Source organism: Dysidea avara, chromosome 11 (assembly GCF_963678975.1).
Source record: "Dysidea avara chromosome 11, odDysAvar1.4, whole genome shotgun sequence".
NCBI lineage: Eukaryota > Metazoa > Porifera > Demospongiae > Dictyoceratida > Dysideidae > Dysidea > Dysidea avara.
Window position 1 is genome coordinate 11004653 of NC_089282.1, and position 14982 is coordinate 11019634.

General features: G+C 38.3%; 2 protein-coding genes across 2 annotated transcripts in view; one reads left to right on the forward strand and one right to left on the reverse strand.

Annotated features, from left to right (window-relative positions):
* LOC136238362 (serine/threonine-protein kinase Nek1-like) lies at positions 1–9138 on the forward strand. The gene is made up of 36 exons (XM_066028796.1): positions 1–184; positions 234–269; positions 349–409; positions 457–498; positions 579–634; positions 688–771; positions 817–884; positions 943–1029; positions 1116–1170; positions 1243–1286; positions 1336–1416; positions 1466–1541; positions 2517–2652; positions 2823–2898; positions 3095–3152; positions 3308–3385; positions 3433–3480; positions 3635–3694; positions 3856–3942; positions 3989–4062; positions 4120–4225; positions 4535–4565; positions 4667–4728; positions 4837–4935; positions 5030–5125; positions 5266–5337; positions 5394–5541; positions 5850–6064; positions 6137–6762; positions 6817–6898; positions 6989–7050; positions 7101–7291; positions 7504–7626; positions 7700–7857; positions 7915–8074; positions 8990–9138. Exons 1-36 carry the CDS (start codon positions 68–70, stop codon positions 9034–9036), a joined length of 3702 nt encoding a protein of 1233 aa, XP_065884868.1. The 5' UTR covers positions 1–67; the 3' UTR covers positions 9037–9138.
* Positions 9049–14982, reverse strand: part of LOC136238359 (uncharacterized) — a 26515-nt gene continuing 20581 nt past the window's right edge. The window contains exons 38-47 of the mRNA XM_066028793.1: positions 11920–14962; positions 11403–11859; positions 11031–11340; positions 10801–10974; positions 10613–10746; positions 10330–10555; positions 10042–10276; positions 9821–9984; positions 9570–9755; positions 9049–9478 (exon numbers count right to left, since the gene is read on the reverse strand). Coding sequence (XP_065884865.1) covers positions 9173–9478; positions 9570–9755; positions 9821–9984; positions 10042–10276; positions 10330–10555; positions 10613–10746; positions 10801–10974; positions 11031–11340; positions 11403–11859; positions 11920–14962 — 5235 coding nt within the window. The 3' untranslated portion in view covers positions 9049–9172. The remainder of the gene's footprint in view (positions 9479–9569; positions 9756–9820; positions 9985–10041; positions 10277–10329; positions 10556–10612; positions 10747–10800; positions 10975–11030; positions 11341–11402; positions 11860–11919; positions 14963–14982) is intronic.

Below are 14982 nucleotides of genomic sequence, written 5' to 3' on the forward strand. Positions count from 1 at the left end.
GATACGGAGTGTATTTATTTCTAATTAATTCGTATTAATAATTTTAAAGTAGTCGAGAAAGTAGAAGATGGATAAATACGCTCAAGTTAAACGTATTGGAGAGGGATCCTTTGGAAAGGCTCTTCTCGTTAAAGCAAAGGACAGCGGTAAATACTACGTGATAAAAGAAATTAACATACAGAAGGTTAGGAGTTGTTGTTAGTTTGCAATACTGCCATTCTCGTATACTTTAGATGAGTAGAAAGGAAAGAGAGGACGCTAGAAAAGAAGTACGTTTATAAAGCTATCAATTATAGATAGATAAAATTACCATGGATACTGTAATAAACACTTCTCACGTGATGTTAGGTGAAGGTTCTTTCTCAAATGAAGCATTCTAATATAGTCTCATATCAAGAGTCATTTGAAGGTTGGACTGCTGTTATGTTTGGTCTAGTTTGTATGCAATTTTTTTAGAGGGAGGCAAACTGTTCATTGCGATGGATTATTGTGATGGAGGTACACGTGTGCGTGCGTGTGTGTGTGTGCATGCGCATGCGTATGAGTCAATGTGTGTAACAAGTATATATATTTACCAGGTGATTTGTACAAGAAGATAAATGACCAGAAAGGAAAGCCATTTACAGAAGACCAGGTAATGCCACAAAAGTATCCTGTAATACAAACCTGCAATGACCACGTTGTTAGATATTGGATTGGTTTGTTCAAATCTGTCTTGCCATCAAACATGTCCATGATAGAAAGATACTACATCGTGACATCAAATCACAAGTAGGGGAATTATAATAAATTTATGTAAATACTGAATACTTGCAGAATATTTTTCTAATGAAAAGTAGCATCGTAAAGCTAGGAGATTTTGGTATTGCTAAAGTGTTGAAAAAGTGAGTTGGTGTTTGATACATCCAAGTCAGCATGCTAGTTTTGTGTAATGTTGTTTAGTACTCAAGAACTGGCCAGGACTTGTATTGGTACACCTTACTATCTGTCTCCCGAAATATGTGAGAATAGGCCGTATAATAACAAGAGGTTTGTGTGTGTGTGTAGTATGTACTTTATGTATGTGTGTAGTGTGCGTGTGTCTGTGTCATTGTCCATGTACTCTCTATTTTCAGTGACATTTGGGCTCTTGGTTGTGTTCTATATGAGCTGGCTACTCTAAAACATGCGGTGAGTGCAATACTGACAATATACCTGTAGATGTATATTTTTGCCTTATCAATTGTATTTGCCCGTGTATAGTTTGAAGCTGGAAATATGAGAAATCTGGTAGTGAAGATCATAAGGTAGAGAAGATGCCTCTATTATTATGGATGTTACTATTTTGACTTTCAGAGGATCTTATCCTCCCATTTCATCGCGATACAGTCGAGACCTTAGAAATCTTGTTGACTTATTGTTTAAGAGACAACCACAGTACGTATTAGTTGCATGTTTTAGTGTACACATGTTTGTGTGATTGTAGACAGCGTCCTTCAGTTAATGCCATTCTGAGGATGCCTTATGTTCAGAGAAGGATAGAGAAATTTCTCACACAAACTGTAAGAGTTGTGTGTGTAGTGTATGTTGGTCTATTTGTCTGTGTGCCAATTTATAGATAATAGTTAAAAGTTTGAAAACATTATAAAGTCCCTCCAAAGCTTTTTGGAAGTCAGTTACCAAAGTTTCAATGCTTCGTTGATAATGTCCTGTTAGTAATTAATGATCATAACTGATGGGTATACACCCATATGGTCTCATGCTTGTAGTATATTGGCTCTCTAGTACCACTGAAAATGTACCAAAGTTTGTCAATGACAGTTGCATGCTTCCAGGAAGCATATGGCTTTTGACTGCTTAGACATGCCAGTATCATGGTTACAGAGCTTTGGAGGGGTAAAACTACCTTTGAAGGTTGCAAAACCTCTGAAGCTTTGTTCCAGCCCTATAGTACATACATTAAAAAAAACATTGTGTGGTATGTGTAATGTATATGCATACAGTAGGTGTATGAAGTGGGCCCTCCCAATAATTTGGCTAGTTATCACCTTTCTATTCAATCAGTGATCCATAAAAAATTTATGAAAGTATCAGCTTACACAGTGACTCCTCAGCAACACTTCAGATCGACAATTGTGACAACACCTCTAAAATTAATTTTCGTATGGGCAATGTTGTTTGTGACTGACATTGAAGTAAATTACACAAGCAAGATAATGCATGATTCAAGCATGTTTTTACTACTGCATAAAAATACTCTGAAATTCAATCTCAGAGCATTAATTTTTAATAATTTTCCTTGGGGAGCACCCCCCTAGTTTAGCATGCTCAGTTTTTGTTTTATCCTTACCATTATCTGCCCTCCCAACCACAAGGTGCTTGCTACACCTGTGATATGTCTATTTACGATTGACTTCAAGTCTAAAGGAACTATTCAGTAATAGTATGCGTGATAGAAGTTTATTGGGTTTAAATGCATTTAAGTTGAAGATAACATTATTGGAAAAGTTTCTTTTATAAATGATACGTTCTTTCAGATGATGGCTGAAGAGTTTAGTCACACTATTTTGCACAAGAATCCTGCCCATGTCCGGGCTCCCCTTCATCCTATCCGACCAATAGCAGAACCTGTGGTGCCACGACATCAACCTCCTGCTGCTGCTGCTAAACATGGTATTGTGTATGTACACCTGACACTACACCACAAACTATATGGATACTAAACAACAAATGTGTGCACGCGCGCATACACAAACACATACACCACATTAGATGCACACCATTTTTCACCGGGTTTATGTAATGCTGTGCATGTTCACATACTATTTCACTAATAACTGCAGTAGCAGCACCTCACAGGTATGACCCGGCTGCTGTGTATGGTGTGAAGAAACCCATCAGTCGACCAGCAGCAGAAAAGTAAGTGCGGTAGCAATTATACATATTTTATTTGTGCGTGTTATTAGAGATAAGAATAATTATAGTGATATTATGTGAAGTGAGAAAAATAGGCATGGAAATTTGAGATGATTTTGTAGCTGTACATAAAGACTCAGAATTTGATTACATACATGTATTAAAGTTACAAGTATTAATTTGTGCTCTGCATTTACAGGAAGGGAGTAGTATTACGTCCAAAGCCAAAGGTATCTGATGCTCCTGCAAGGAAACCAGTAAGAAATCAATGCTTTTTAGTGTCATGACCACACGCGCACACTGTAAACCGCTGACACACACACACACATGCACGCACGCACGCACTCATATACACACACACATACACACACTTGAAACACATTCTACCTGTGAATATCTATACCTACTGTAGATATCAGGGCCTTTGGCTGAGAAGAAGAAACAAATTGATGAAAGAGCACGACTGCAGCAGGAGCGTATGAAGCAGCAGGTGATTTCTCCTTGTGTGATAGCTCCTCTACTATTGTTTCTATTCAGCATGATAAACAGCAACAATTTCAACAGCAAATAGCAGCCAGGCAGAAAGTATGAATGCGACTATAGTGCATGTACTTGTGCAAGAGACTACTGGTGTGTATAGTAGATGTTTGTATGTTTGTATTTACCTGCTTATGTGATGTATGGGGATGATTGTGGTTGCTGTTGTATTCATGGGTGGTTTGTTTGTCAATACGTTCAGATAGCACGGATGAATGAAGCACGACGGGCTGGTTGGAAGAATACACTGAACAGTGGAGAAGTGAGTATTTGTGTGCACCTGTGAACTAAATGCTTGCATTGTTTGCAGGCACATTTGTGTGTGCACACACCCATTAGTGTTATGTAGTTGCTGTTTCAATGTGCTGATTTGTTTAAAGGGCATGTCAGTATAGTATTCCTCTATGTTGCTTGTATTATTAGATTGGAAAACCATCTAGCAGTAAAGAGCAATCTGAGAATAAACCAGAATCAAATCAACAACGAAAGGAAACTCCTACTCCAAAACAGGTGAAGCAAGACTCTCAAGGCTATTCACATTTTATGCTATCTACAGGTGCAACCACCATCATCAGCAGCACCAACCCCAACTCCTGTATCTGCTGCTGTAGCTCAAGCAGAGGATGATAGGTATGTGCCTTGTTGGGGTGTTCCCCTTGATTAGGGGTTGGGCTACCACTATTGCAGGTTGAAAGCATCAGAAGCTGTAGAAAAGGCACGGCTGGTTGAGGAGTACTGGCAGAGGAAGAAGGAAGCTGCTGCATACAAAGCTAGAGGACAACACTGGTTGATGGTGAGTAGTGTATAGTCCACTATACAATAGAATGTGTACACAGTATGTCTGTCTGATATCAATAAGGCCACCACCTATTCCAATAGTGTCACAGGAATTAGTGTGTTGGAGTACTAAGGTCACCAGCCAGTTTGGAGATCCTTTAACCTGCCTAATGCAAATACCTGCTTTGTAAATTGCTCAAAGGTGCTGTTTGAAGTAGACAGATCATACTGTGTACTTGAGTTTGTGCACTCAATGATGTACGTATTCAGTTCGTACTGTGTGTGCTGTGTATATTTATTTTATAATACTACTTTTTTGATACAGGGTGCAGCTGTTAATCTTCCTAAGCCTACAGGTATGCATACATTGTGGGTAGATTTTCTACCAGTAATGGACATCCCATGTGCACAAGTTTTACGATGCTGCTGATATTTAATGTATATTTCTTGCTGTTAGGACATGCTTATGAAGAAGCTAAAAAGCATCCAATCCCAGCAGTGAAAGATCGTGCAGAGAGGGTAAGACATCAACAGCGCTGAGTGCCGGTTGCTCAGTAACAATAAACTGCTCTAATAGAGCATTCATTGCATAGTCTAATTGTTGAGTTATATTATATAAACTGCTAGGAATACTTGGCTAAATTGGAGGCCATTAGAAAACGGAACTATCAGGAGAGGAAGAGAATACAACAGAGAGCAGTCATGGGATTTGTAGTGGATGCCAAGGTGACTGTCACGTGTGTGTATTCATTTGTATTTATTGTGTGTCTACTGATAACTGTTGTCTGTGTGATGAAGAAATTTTGGTTTCTTATCACAGCCAAAGGTTGCTGAGAAGAAAGAAGAGCAGGTGCCACCCCGGCCCAATCTTATGTTGGATCCTGGCTATCGCAAAAAGAAAATGGCTGCACTAAAGGTATTCAAATGACAATATGGTTTGTGTGTTCATGTTTACATCTTCTGGTGTATGATGTACGTGTGCAGTGTAGCTTATGTATGTGTTTTGGGTGCATGTACATTAACGAACAACTGGAGTATAGATGTATGTACTGACAGGCTCAAGCCGATGAACAGGCTGAGCTACTGAAAAAAGAGTTAGCTGAGAAACGTCAACAGCAGCAGCAACTGGTCAGCCAGTACTCTCCTTTAAGTAGCATGTGCTATCCACTATACCATCCATACAGCTTGCAGCAGCCAATCGGCCACCACCTGTAGTTGCAGCTGCTCCTACTGTGGGTGAGTCTCCACCTACAGCTAACCGGAAGGTGTGGGCCAAGCCTGGACCAGTACAACTACCAAAGCAGTACAATGCCACATCATCTGTGATGAAAGGTACATATATCAGTTATTGTAAGATGAGTGTTCTATTAGGGTAATAGGTCGTGCATTTAGAGTGCCTTAATTTTATCTGATTTTCTGTCATGCAGCTTTACTTTTTCATGTGTCCACACACCACATGGTCTCCCAGGGGTTTGAATAGCTAAAGTTCTACTGCACATGTTATCCATGACCATCCATTTGTTATTTTTCAATGTCTATGTTTCACATTAGATAGTTGGAATTTTTTTTCTTTTTATTGGGAAAAAGTGGTGACTCTCATAATTTCCTCAATGTGTGTTACAATTTTCTATTCTTTGCAGACACATCAACTGGTGTTGTGTTTATAAGACCTGAGGAGGAAGGACCCAAACAGCCTCGTAAGCACTGGGATCAGGCACCACCAATAGCTGATGTGTTTGGAGACAAGAAATTTGAGGAAGCAGTTACTCGCAGCATCTCTAGAGATGCTGATGATGAGGATGATGATGTATTAGCCACTGGAGCTCCTCTACTGCCAGTTGTTACTGAACCCACTGTGAGTGGTGTGTGTGTGTACATGTGTGTGTGTACATGTGTGTGTGTACGTCAGTGTTACTGCCTTTAATAGGCACCGGAGTCTGTTATCAAAGATGAAAATGTTGCAAAAGATGATATAAAGGGTGCCACAAAGGACATTAAGAAGAGCGTTACTGAAGATGCCACAAAAGACACTGTGAAGAATGACATAGTGGACACCACCAAGGCTGAGAGTACAGAGACTGTCACAAAAGATGCCACACAGGATGTTAAGGAAGGTAGCACAAAAAGCGTCACAGAAGACGCCCCTGTGGAAACACCTTCTACACATGATACTAACTTAACAACTCCCTCACCAGAAGGTGACACCACCGTTAGTCCACAAAGAACTGTTGAAGACAGCAAGCAACATAAGCAACAAACACCACAAAAAGTACAACAACCCGATCACTTACAAGCTACTGAAGACAAGTTACCAACTCCTAAAGAGGCTTGGCAGAAACCTTCTGTGGATTCTAACACACCTTCTGATAACAAGGAACTACCTGCCACTACTGCCAACAAAGAAACAGCTGCAGATAAGGAGCCAGAGGAAGGTGGGATGAAGGTGGAAGACATGGAAGATGAACGACAAGAGATAATGGAGTATGTTGCTGTGTTGGAGGAAGAAGAGCAAGATAAGGAGATGGAAGATGAACAACAGGAAGACGAAGGAAGGTACTTTGTATTGAGTGTCGGGAATTTAGTTGTTACGTGTCATCTATGATGTAGTTTCCATACTCCTGAAGGTTCACCGGATTCTCTGCAACTTACTAAGCACATTTGTAGCGGCAAGTTTGATACTCACCATACAGTGAGTGTCTGTCTGTCTGTGCACGTGTGCGTGCGTGCATGCCCATTTTTGTTTGTGGTATGTGTATAAGGTGTATATTGTCCCTTGCAGATCCTCAAAACTTGTTCACTTCCTGATTTAAGATCACTGTTTGCTACAATAGACATTTCCAGGTATACTGATAGTGGGTTTGTAACATTACTGATCATCTCATGCACAACAGTGATGATCCTGGCTCCTTCAGTGGACAATCATCAGATGTTGGAGGAGAAAGTGGCAATGAGTCAGATGAGGAGCCAGAAGAGGAAAGTGATGAGTTGTTATCACCACCCAAACAACAAGATGACGATGACGATGATGATGATGATTTACAGAGGATGATCCAAACCTTACAAGATGTCATTGATGATAGTAGTAAGTAACACTATACATTGGAGCACATGATCACTCTCTTTGTGTGTAGTACTCTATGTAATCTCTATACTAGGCATTTAGTGTCTAAAAGCAGCGTAATAATGTTTGTGTATTTGAAAATCTTTTGAATTACAAAAAAATCTACTTGTACTGTTTCAAAGTTTTACTACTTGAACGTAGCAAGAAAAGTGTGGTATGTGTTTTTTTTGTAGAAGCCAACCAGCTGTCCAGTCCTAAGAAGCCATTCCCTGTCAGTCCACTGTTTTCAAAAAATTCAAATTCAGAAATGGTGTTTGCTTTGCCACCTGCTGACGATGAAGAATGGGAAGACTCAGGTATGATTATCTAACCTGAGGAAAAAAGAAATAATTTTAATTCCACTTTATTATCTGCTGTTTGGTTTTATAGAATCAGAGGAGGAACAGGGATCTTCTTGGCAGCCAAAGAAAGGTGATGGGGCAATGATGGCTGAAGGAAGTGTCTTTACCAGACTTGAAGAGACCAGGGCTGAGCTGGAATCCAAGCTTGGAATGGATGTATTTATGGAAGCATATTCTGAATGTCAAGTAAGCTAGGGTTCTACTGGTAGGATTGATAGAGGAGTTCACTGCTGCTGTATTTAGTTGTTACAGGATGAAGAGAGTGATGATATTAGTGATAAGACATTGGAGAAGATGACAGCCATTGTTGGTCAGGAGAATCAACAGTTTACCCTACCACTTCTCCATCTTGTGATCGCTGACTCAGCATACTGTGATGCTAACAAGGACCAGCAATCATTAGGTAATGGTGTACGCTCTAGCTATTAGAGTGTTTTTGTTATTAAAGTGTTGGGTTTGGAGCTGTTTACTGCAGTTTTATTGGTGCACTTGAGTACATGTGTAGGGTTGGGCAGTGTTGATGGTATGTTATATCATGAATGTATATGATATCAGCATTAATGAAATGAAATGTGATGTCAAAATGGCCTTGTTAGTGCAGGTAGTATTCAAAACTGTTTGTAGTTTTTTTTACACATGGAACCGGGAGATATTATAGGTAAGAAAACATTATACAGATTCTGGATGCCTCACCTTCATCTTATAGACCTTATCGCCCAATACATCCTGTACAAAGTCCCCTGCCATTTTACTTTGTGACGTCAGAAAATGTCATTGCAGATGTCACTTGTATTACTAAATATCACAGTATTAATGATTGGAATGTGAATTAAGTGACTGTTATATTAGAGTGTTTGACTGCTCTATTGGAGCGTCTCAATCTTGTTTCGGTTTTTTGTTGATTGATCTACAACCACAGTGCTCTTTGGGGTCACATGATGTGATCCATTAACAATGTCACTAATATTCAAGGAAAGAATAGCAGTTGTATATACTGCAGTAATACCAATACTGTAATTTGCTTTTTTTGTTGTAAAATAATTTTCATATGCAAAGCTTGTAAGAATTTTTTTTACATAATATTGAACTACTCTAATAGAGCAGTCATTCACGTAAATCATATGAAAATATTTTTACACGAAAATAAAAATGAATTACAGTAATACCATTTCTCCAAAATTTGAACAATACAAGTATCATGTCATTCATGTACTGTGGCTTCACGATTATACCAAGTTACTGCCCAGCCCATATTAGAACTATATTCAAATGTGTTTGTATTAGTAATGCAGTTGATGGTATATTTGTATGTTTGTAGACAACTTCAAAGATGATGGTAATGACGAGGAGACACATGAACCATAGTTTTCATGTTACTTGACATTAAATAATTATAATAATTTATGTAATTTAAAAAATCTTTTTTACATAAATCTAATATACTATAGTACAATAAAAATACTTTAACATATTATACAAAGTTCTGTAAGTGTTCCAATTCTTAGAGTGGTGTGTCACAGGTTATACCAGTAAATCCTGCAGGGCAATCACACCTGTACCCTAACAGGCTCAATTCGTCCAAACTACAACTGCCTCCATTCAAACATGGCTCAGTTTGGCAGGTATTAAAGAACAGACATCCTTGTAGATCATTTCCATTGTAGAATCCAGTATCAGTACAAATGCAGCTGTAGTCCGTATCAGTGCTCATCATACATTGACCTCCATTGTAACAAGGATCATCAGAGCAACTTCGTCTACTACAACTTTCACTAATTGTGACATCAACTGTTTGTGCTCCCAGTCCCTACAATTAAAAATATGTCTCAGTTCCATGCTTGCAAAATAACGTGCATGTAACCCATGTTTGCACACAACACACACACACACACACATACCGCCCAGTATGTTTCATCTGGAGTCTGGTTTAAAATATAGCAGAGTGAAGGAGTGAGATTTATTGATACTGAGAGGAGACTAAAGATGCCACCAAATCCATCAATGTGTACCAGTTGTGTACTGCCAGAGATTTCAAGCACCCTGACTTCTCTGAGACGCTGAAATCCTGTGATTGTTTGAAGCCTCTGTGTATATACACACATAAAGTAAAGTACTAATCTTTGTGTGACATTAAAATATTAAACTTTACCGTGTTTTGTGAAATTCTTATGCTGTAAGCTTTCCACAATTGTTCAAATGTATTTAAATTGATAATTTGAGGTAGTAAGTAGAAGATAAGATTGTGGACTTGTAATAAATTGTTGGTGCCTCTTAAGTCACTTAACATTCCATCAGAGAATAAGTATAAATCACCTGTAAAGTCAACATTGTAATCTTTGTACTGTGTGTTACTTAAATATTGATAAATACCTGTTATATTTGAAATATGGCGTAAACCAGTGATGTCTTGTAGCTGTTCATTAGAAGAGACATAAACATCCTCCAGTGTTAATCCAACTGGAGATTGGTAATTCATTCCAAGATGTTGTAAAGTAGTTAGTCGTCTATTGTTGATTATCTCCAGGCTAGAATATGTTTCCAGGTTCTCCAGTCCTTCAAGAGTTGTCAGTGATCCAAGACTGTTAATACTCAATTTCTTGACAAACTACAATAAAGCAATTGATTTATACAAGTATGAATTGTTCTGGTTTTGCTTACCATTAAATTACTAAGGGGTTGTAGTGAGTCAATTGCATCTGCAAATCTAATGTCCAAGTTGAGCTCAAGTCCTCGACAGAGGTTTATCTGTTCGAGTTCTGCTGTACTACTAATTGTGACTGTACTACCTTCCTGAGTCTGTCTACAAACATTGTCTATTATGATGTTAACTTGTACTGGAGAACTTAATCTTCCTTCAATGTCAATTATTTCAATAGTTACAGTCCTGTAATTACAAGAATTACATAAAACTTGATAATTCTGTGCAGATTTAAGAAATTACCGATTGCTGAAGTCTGGAGTGTTGTCAATAATAGATTGCATTCTAGTGTAGTTGTAATAAATATTTGTAAGTAGTCTAGTATAGTTCTGCACTGTAGCAACACCACTGAACTTCAGGTTGTTCTCACTGCTAACCTATAATGACAAATGCATGATGTTTGTATGTGATATTTGCCAACAAAATTTTACCAATGTTATTCCTAATTCTGTAGCAATCATTTCGTCCACACTCAAATACTCTTCCCCAGCATGAACAATGTTACTCAAAGTTATAGTCATTCCTTGCAGCATTTGGACACCATTGTCAATGCTAACGGTCGTTGCTATTAATGTAGATGGGGAACCATCTTCAACAATTATACTCTGCAACAAGAATAAAATATAAAATAAGTTATAACACATATACATACAAAACATACCTCAGGGATGGATGGTACAGTATCGGAGAATTGGTGTATGACATACACAGATGTGTTTGCTGATTGGCTGTAACGTTGTCCATCAAATACAGTGGTGTATATGGTTGATGTGTAATTGTTATCGGAAGGAGTAGGGCTGTGTTGAAACTTTATCACCACGGCTAGTAAATACTCAAATATTGTTGATGACAATGGATTTTCCTGTTGTACGATGATAATTGTTCTCCGAGTCAGGCCTACATTCAATACTGTTGGGTCTAGTGAAGGTTGAAGAGTTTCACTACACAAGCAAGTCAACTGTTCCCCAGTCCTGTATTAATATAATATACAAAACAATTATAAACAGTTGACAAAAGTTAATATTTTTCTTACATAATGTGGCATGATGTTTCACTAACAGCTTGTGGTACTGTACAGTTAGGTAGACCTAGCACAAGTGAGTCCATAGATTCTACACTCAATCTTACTTCCAATCTACTGATGAATGCATCGGAATCACGGTCAGATATGGTAACATTTGGAGTAGCAATTTCAACCATGTTAGGTGAAACATAGTTAAACTGTACACTAGTTGAGTAGTCTATGCTATCAATGTTGGGTCCATTAAGATCAACAATGGGATCATATTCATTGACAAGATCAACTTGTACTGTGATAGAGACAGTAGCAGCACTTGTGTTGGAGGAGTGAACACCATCAAATACTGTGATTTGAACCATCCTCATTCCTTGTGTTGGCTCAGTTGCATCATTAGTGTAAGTAAGGTTCCTTAACAAAGAATTGTAAACAGCTATCGAATTCGTACCATTGATAAGAAGTCTGTTACCATCTATACAGAAAAAAATTTATTAATAAATATTTACATATTTATTAATTTTTTTATCCTTACCTTCCACAAGAGATGTTCCAGTTGGTTGTAATACATTTAATGCAAGTGTTTCCAAGTTACCATCTTGAGCATTTGACAACACTACTTCAGCATACTCAATATTAGACATTTCAGGATGGTCACGATCAGTGAGCACTAGTCCAGCAGCTTGAGCATACAACAGTGCCCCAGACTGCTCAGTATATAGTATGGTTGAAGTAGTGACAGTTAACACTGGCGGATTGTCATTGACTGGAAGAACATTTAGAACTATGGTATAGACTGTGCATTGTAAGTTCCCAACAAATGGTGATATTTGTATTGTTCTTTGACCAAGTATAGGCTCATCTTGTGTGTTAGTGTAGGTAAGGTTTTGTAATATTTGCCTGTACAGTTCAGTGGTAGCAGCACCTTGTAGTGTAATTATCATGTCTGTGTCACTGAGTTGGCTGGTGACCAACAGACTCCTACTAGCCTCGAGAGAAATTGATTCTCCTTCTTGTCTATTTCTTAATGTTATTTCTACCATATCAAGCATTTTATGTGGCTCACGATCTTCATCACTGATGGAGAATACTACATCATCACCAATGTAACTGACATTGGATCCTTCTGTAAAGTTTATCATATTAACTTCTGATGATATGATAGGACAGAATTCATCTCTGAGCTCAACGCGTATAGTGACGTTAACAACGTTGCTTTCTCCAGTTCCATCCTGTTCATCTGCAACTTGGAATGATACTACTCTATCCCCAGCATAAGGTTCAGGAGCAAAATTGACATAAACAAAACTGCGGAATAATTCCTGGTAAGAAGTCTCTGATGCATTCCCAGTAATAAAGATTGTGTGGTCTGTACTATTTGGCTGTTCAACTAATCCATGTGTAGAGAGTAGTTCACGATTGAATGTCAGTCTTTCAGCACAGTAAGTTATACAAGAGTCATCTTGTGATTGGCAAGCCTCTTGTAGTTCAGCCACACTCAGACGACATTCTCCGGTGTTCAGTATTATAACTGCCCCCATGAGGGGATGAATGGAACTATCTGCATCCCTAACTTCAATATTTCTGGCAATCAAGACATTATCAGAATTTTCTACATAAGTAAATAGAGTTTCATTGGTAGAAAGCATCGGTACATTGTCATTTGTATCATTCACAAAAATTATGACATTCGTAGTTCCGGTTAATGCAGGAGTACCCATATCTGTGGCAGTCACTGTTAACCTGTGAGTGGTGTTAGCCTCAAAATTCAGTGATGACCGCAAATAAATAGTGCCACTTCTATTATCAATTCTAAAGAACTTCTCAGTGTTAGCAATGGCATAAGTTATCATGGCATTACTGGAGGAATCAGCATCTGTAGCACTCACTGTAACAATTGACTGATTAATTGGGATATCTTCCCTAATATTTACGGAATATACAGCTTCAGTAAATACAGGAGAATTATCATTCAAATCCAGAACAGTGATAGATATACTGGCAGTGTCAGTGTTCAAAGGATCACCACCTACTTCAGATACCTGAACTACCATCTGAACAAATTGTGTAGTCTCAAAGTCTAACACATCAGTTGAAGACACAATGCCTGTTAATGGGCTTATGTTAAAGAGATCATTAGGTTCAACAAAAGCATATCCTAAAGTATTGTTTTCGGGGTCAGTAGCAGTTAATGTTATTGTAACTACTGAGTTCTCATCAATGGTGACATTGTACACAGTGGGATCAAACTGAGGTGGTTCATTAATGTTGGAAACCCTAACTACAAGGATTTCTTCAGTTGTGAAAGTTGAATCTGAAACTGTAACAGTTAAAATGTAACTTAGTGTTTGCTCAAAGTCTAGTGTATCATTTAAAGATAACACTCCGGATGTTTCGTCAATGATAAAGACACTGGAAGTTGATAGAGAAAATGAGAATTGGTTAAATTCAGTTGTCACATCAGAATCTGCTGCTCTGACTTGAAACACTTCCTCGCCATCAGGAGTACCTTCACTGACTGTAATATTTGTAGGTAAATTTAAAAACATTGGAGCATTGTCATTGACATCACTCAGTATAACTTCAACAAATACAGTTCCTGTTAAAGAAGGAGTGCCTCCATCTATTGCCTCAATAGTAAGGTTGTAACCAGGTACAGTTTCAATGTCAAGGTTGCGTATTACTGTGACAATACCATTGCCATTTTGTTCAGCAATGCCAAAACTAAATCCTTCAAAGCCGCTACCAGCATGATCAACACCATCTGCACTTTCTGTAAGTCTATAACTTATTTCACTGTTGCTACCAAAATCATCATCGGTGGCAATAACAACAAATAGTGCACTGTTGACTGAAGTATTTTCAGGGATAACAATCGTATCATTGACATCTGATGTTACAACTGGTGTGTTATCATTTTGATCAAGTATACGGACATTGATAGTGGCCATCCCTGTTCTCATATTGCTGTCATTGTCAATAGCCAAGACTGTAAATGTCATCAAATCTTCTGCCTCTCTGTCCAGTGTATTGACAGCCGTTGTGATCACTCCAGTCACAGGGTCAACAGAAAAACTAACCACCCCAGGGGCTACTCTATAGGTGATGTTAGTATCACCATAGATGTCATTATCAGTTGCTGATATAGTGATCCCTACTGGAGTACCCACATCAACGTTCTCTAATACAGAACCATTATAAGTAACCATACTGAACATTGGATCATTATCATTGACTGGTTGCACAGAGACAAAACTGTAGACAATTTCACTGCCAAGCATGTTACCAATTGAGTCACTAGAAAATGCTTGAATACTTATTACTCTAACAGCAGGGATAGGTTCATCAGCGGTGTTGACATATCTTACTGATAAAAGTGCTGTCAAGTATTCCGATATGTCTCTTTCTCCTGTTATGTTGATGTATAGGCTGTTGTTGTCTCTGCGCCTTTCAATCATAAATCCTGTGGAATTTATTAGAAGGTCTTCAGCTAATTCAGGGATACCCTCAAATGCAATTGTTAAAAGACTGAGCTGACTTGAATCAACATCTGCAATAGTTGCTGCAGAACTAACAATCTATAAAAAATACATACATG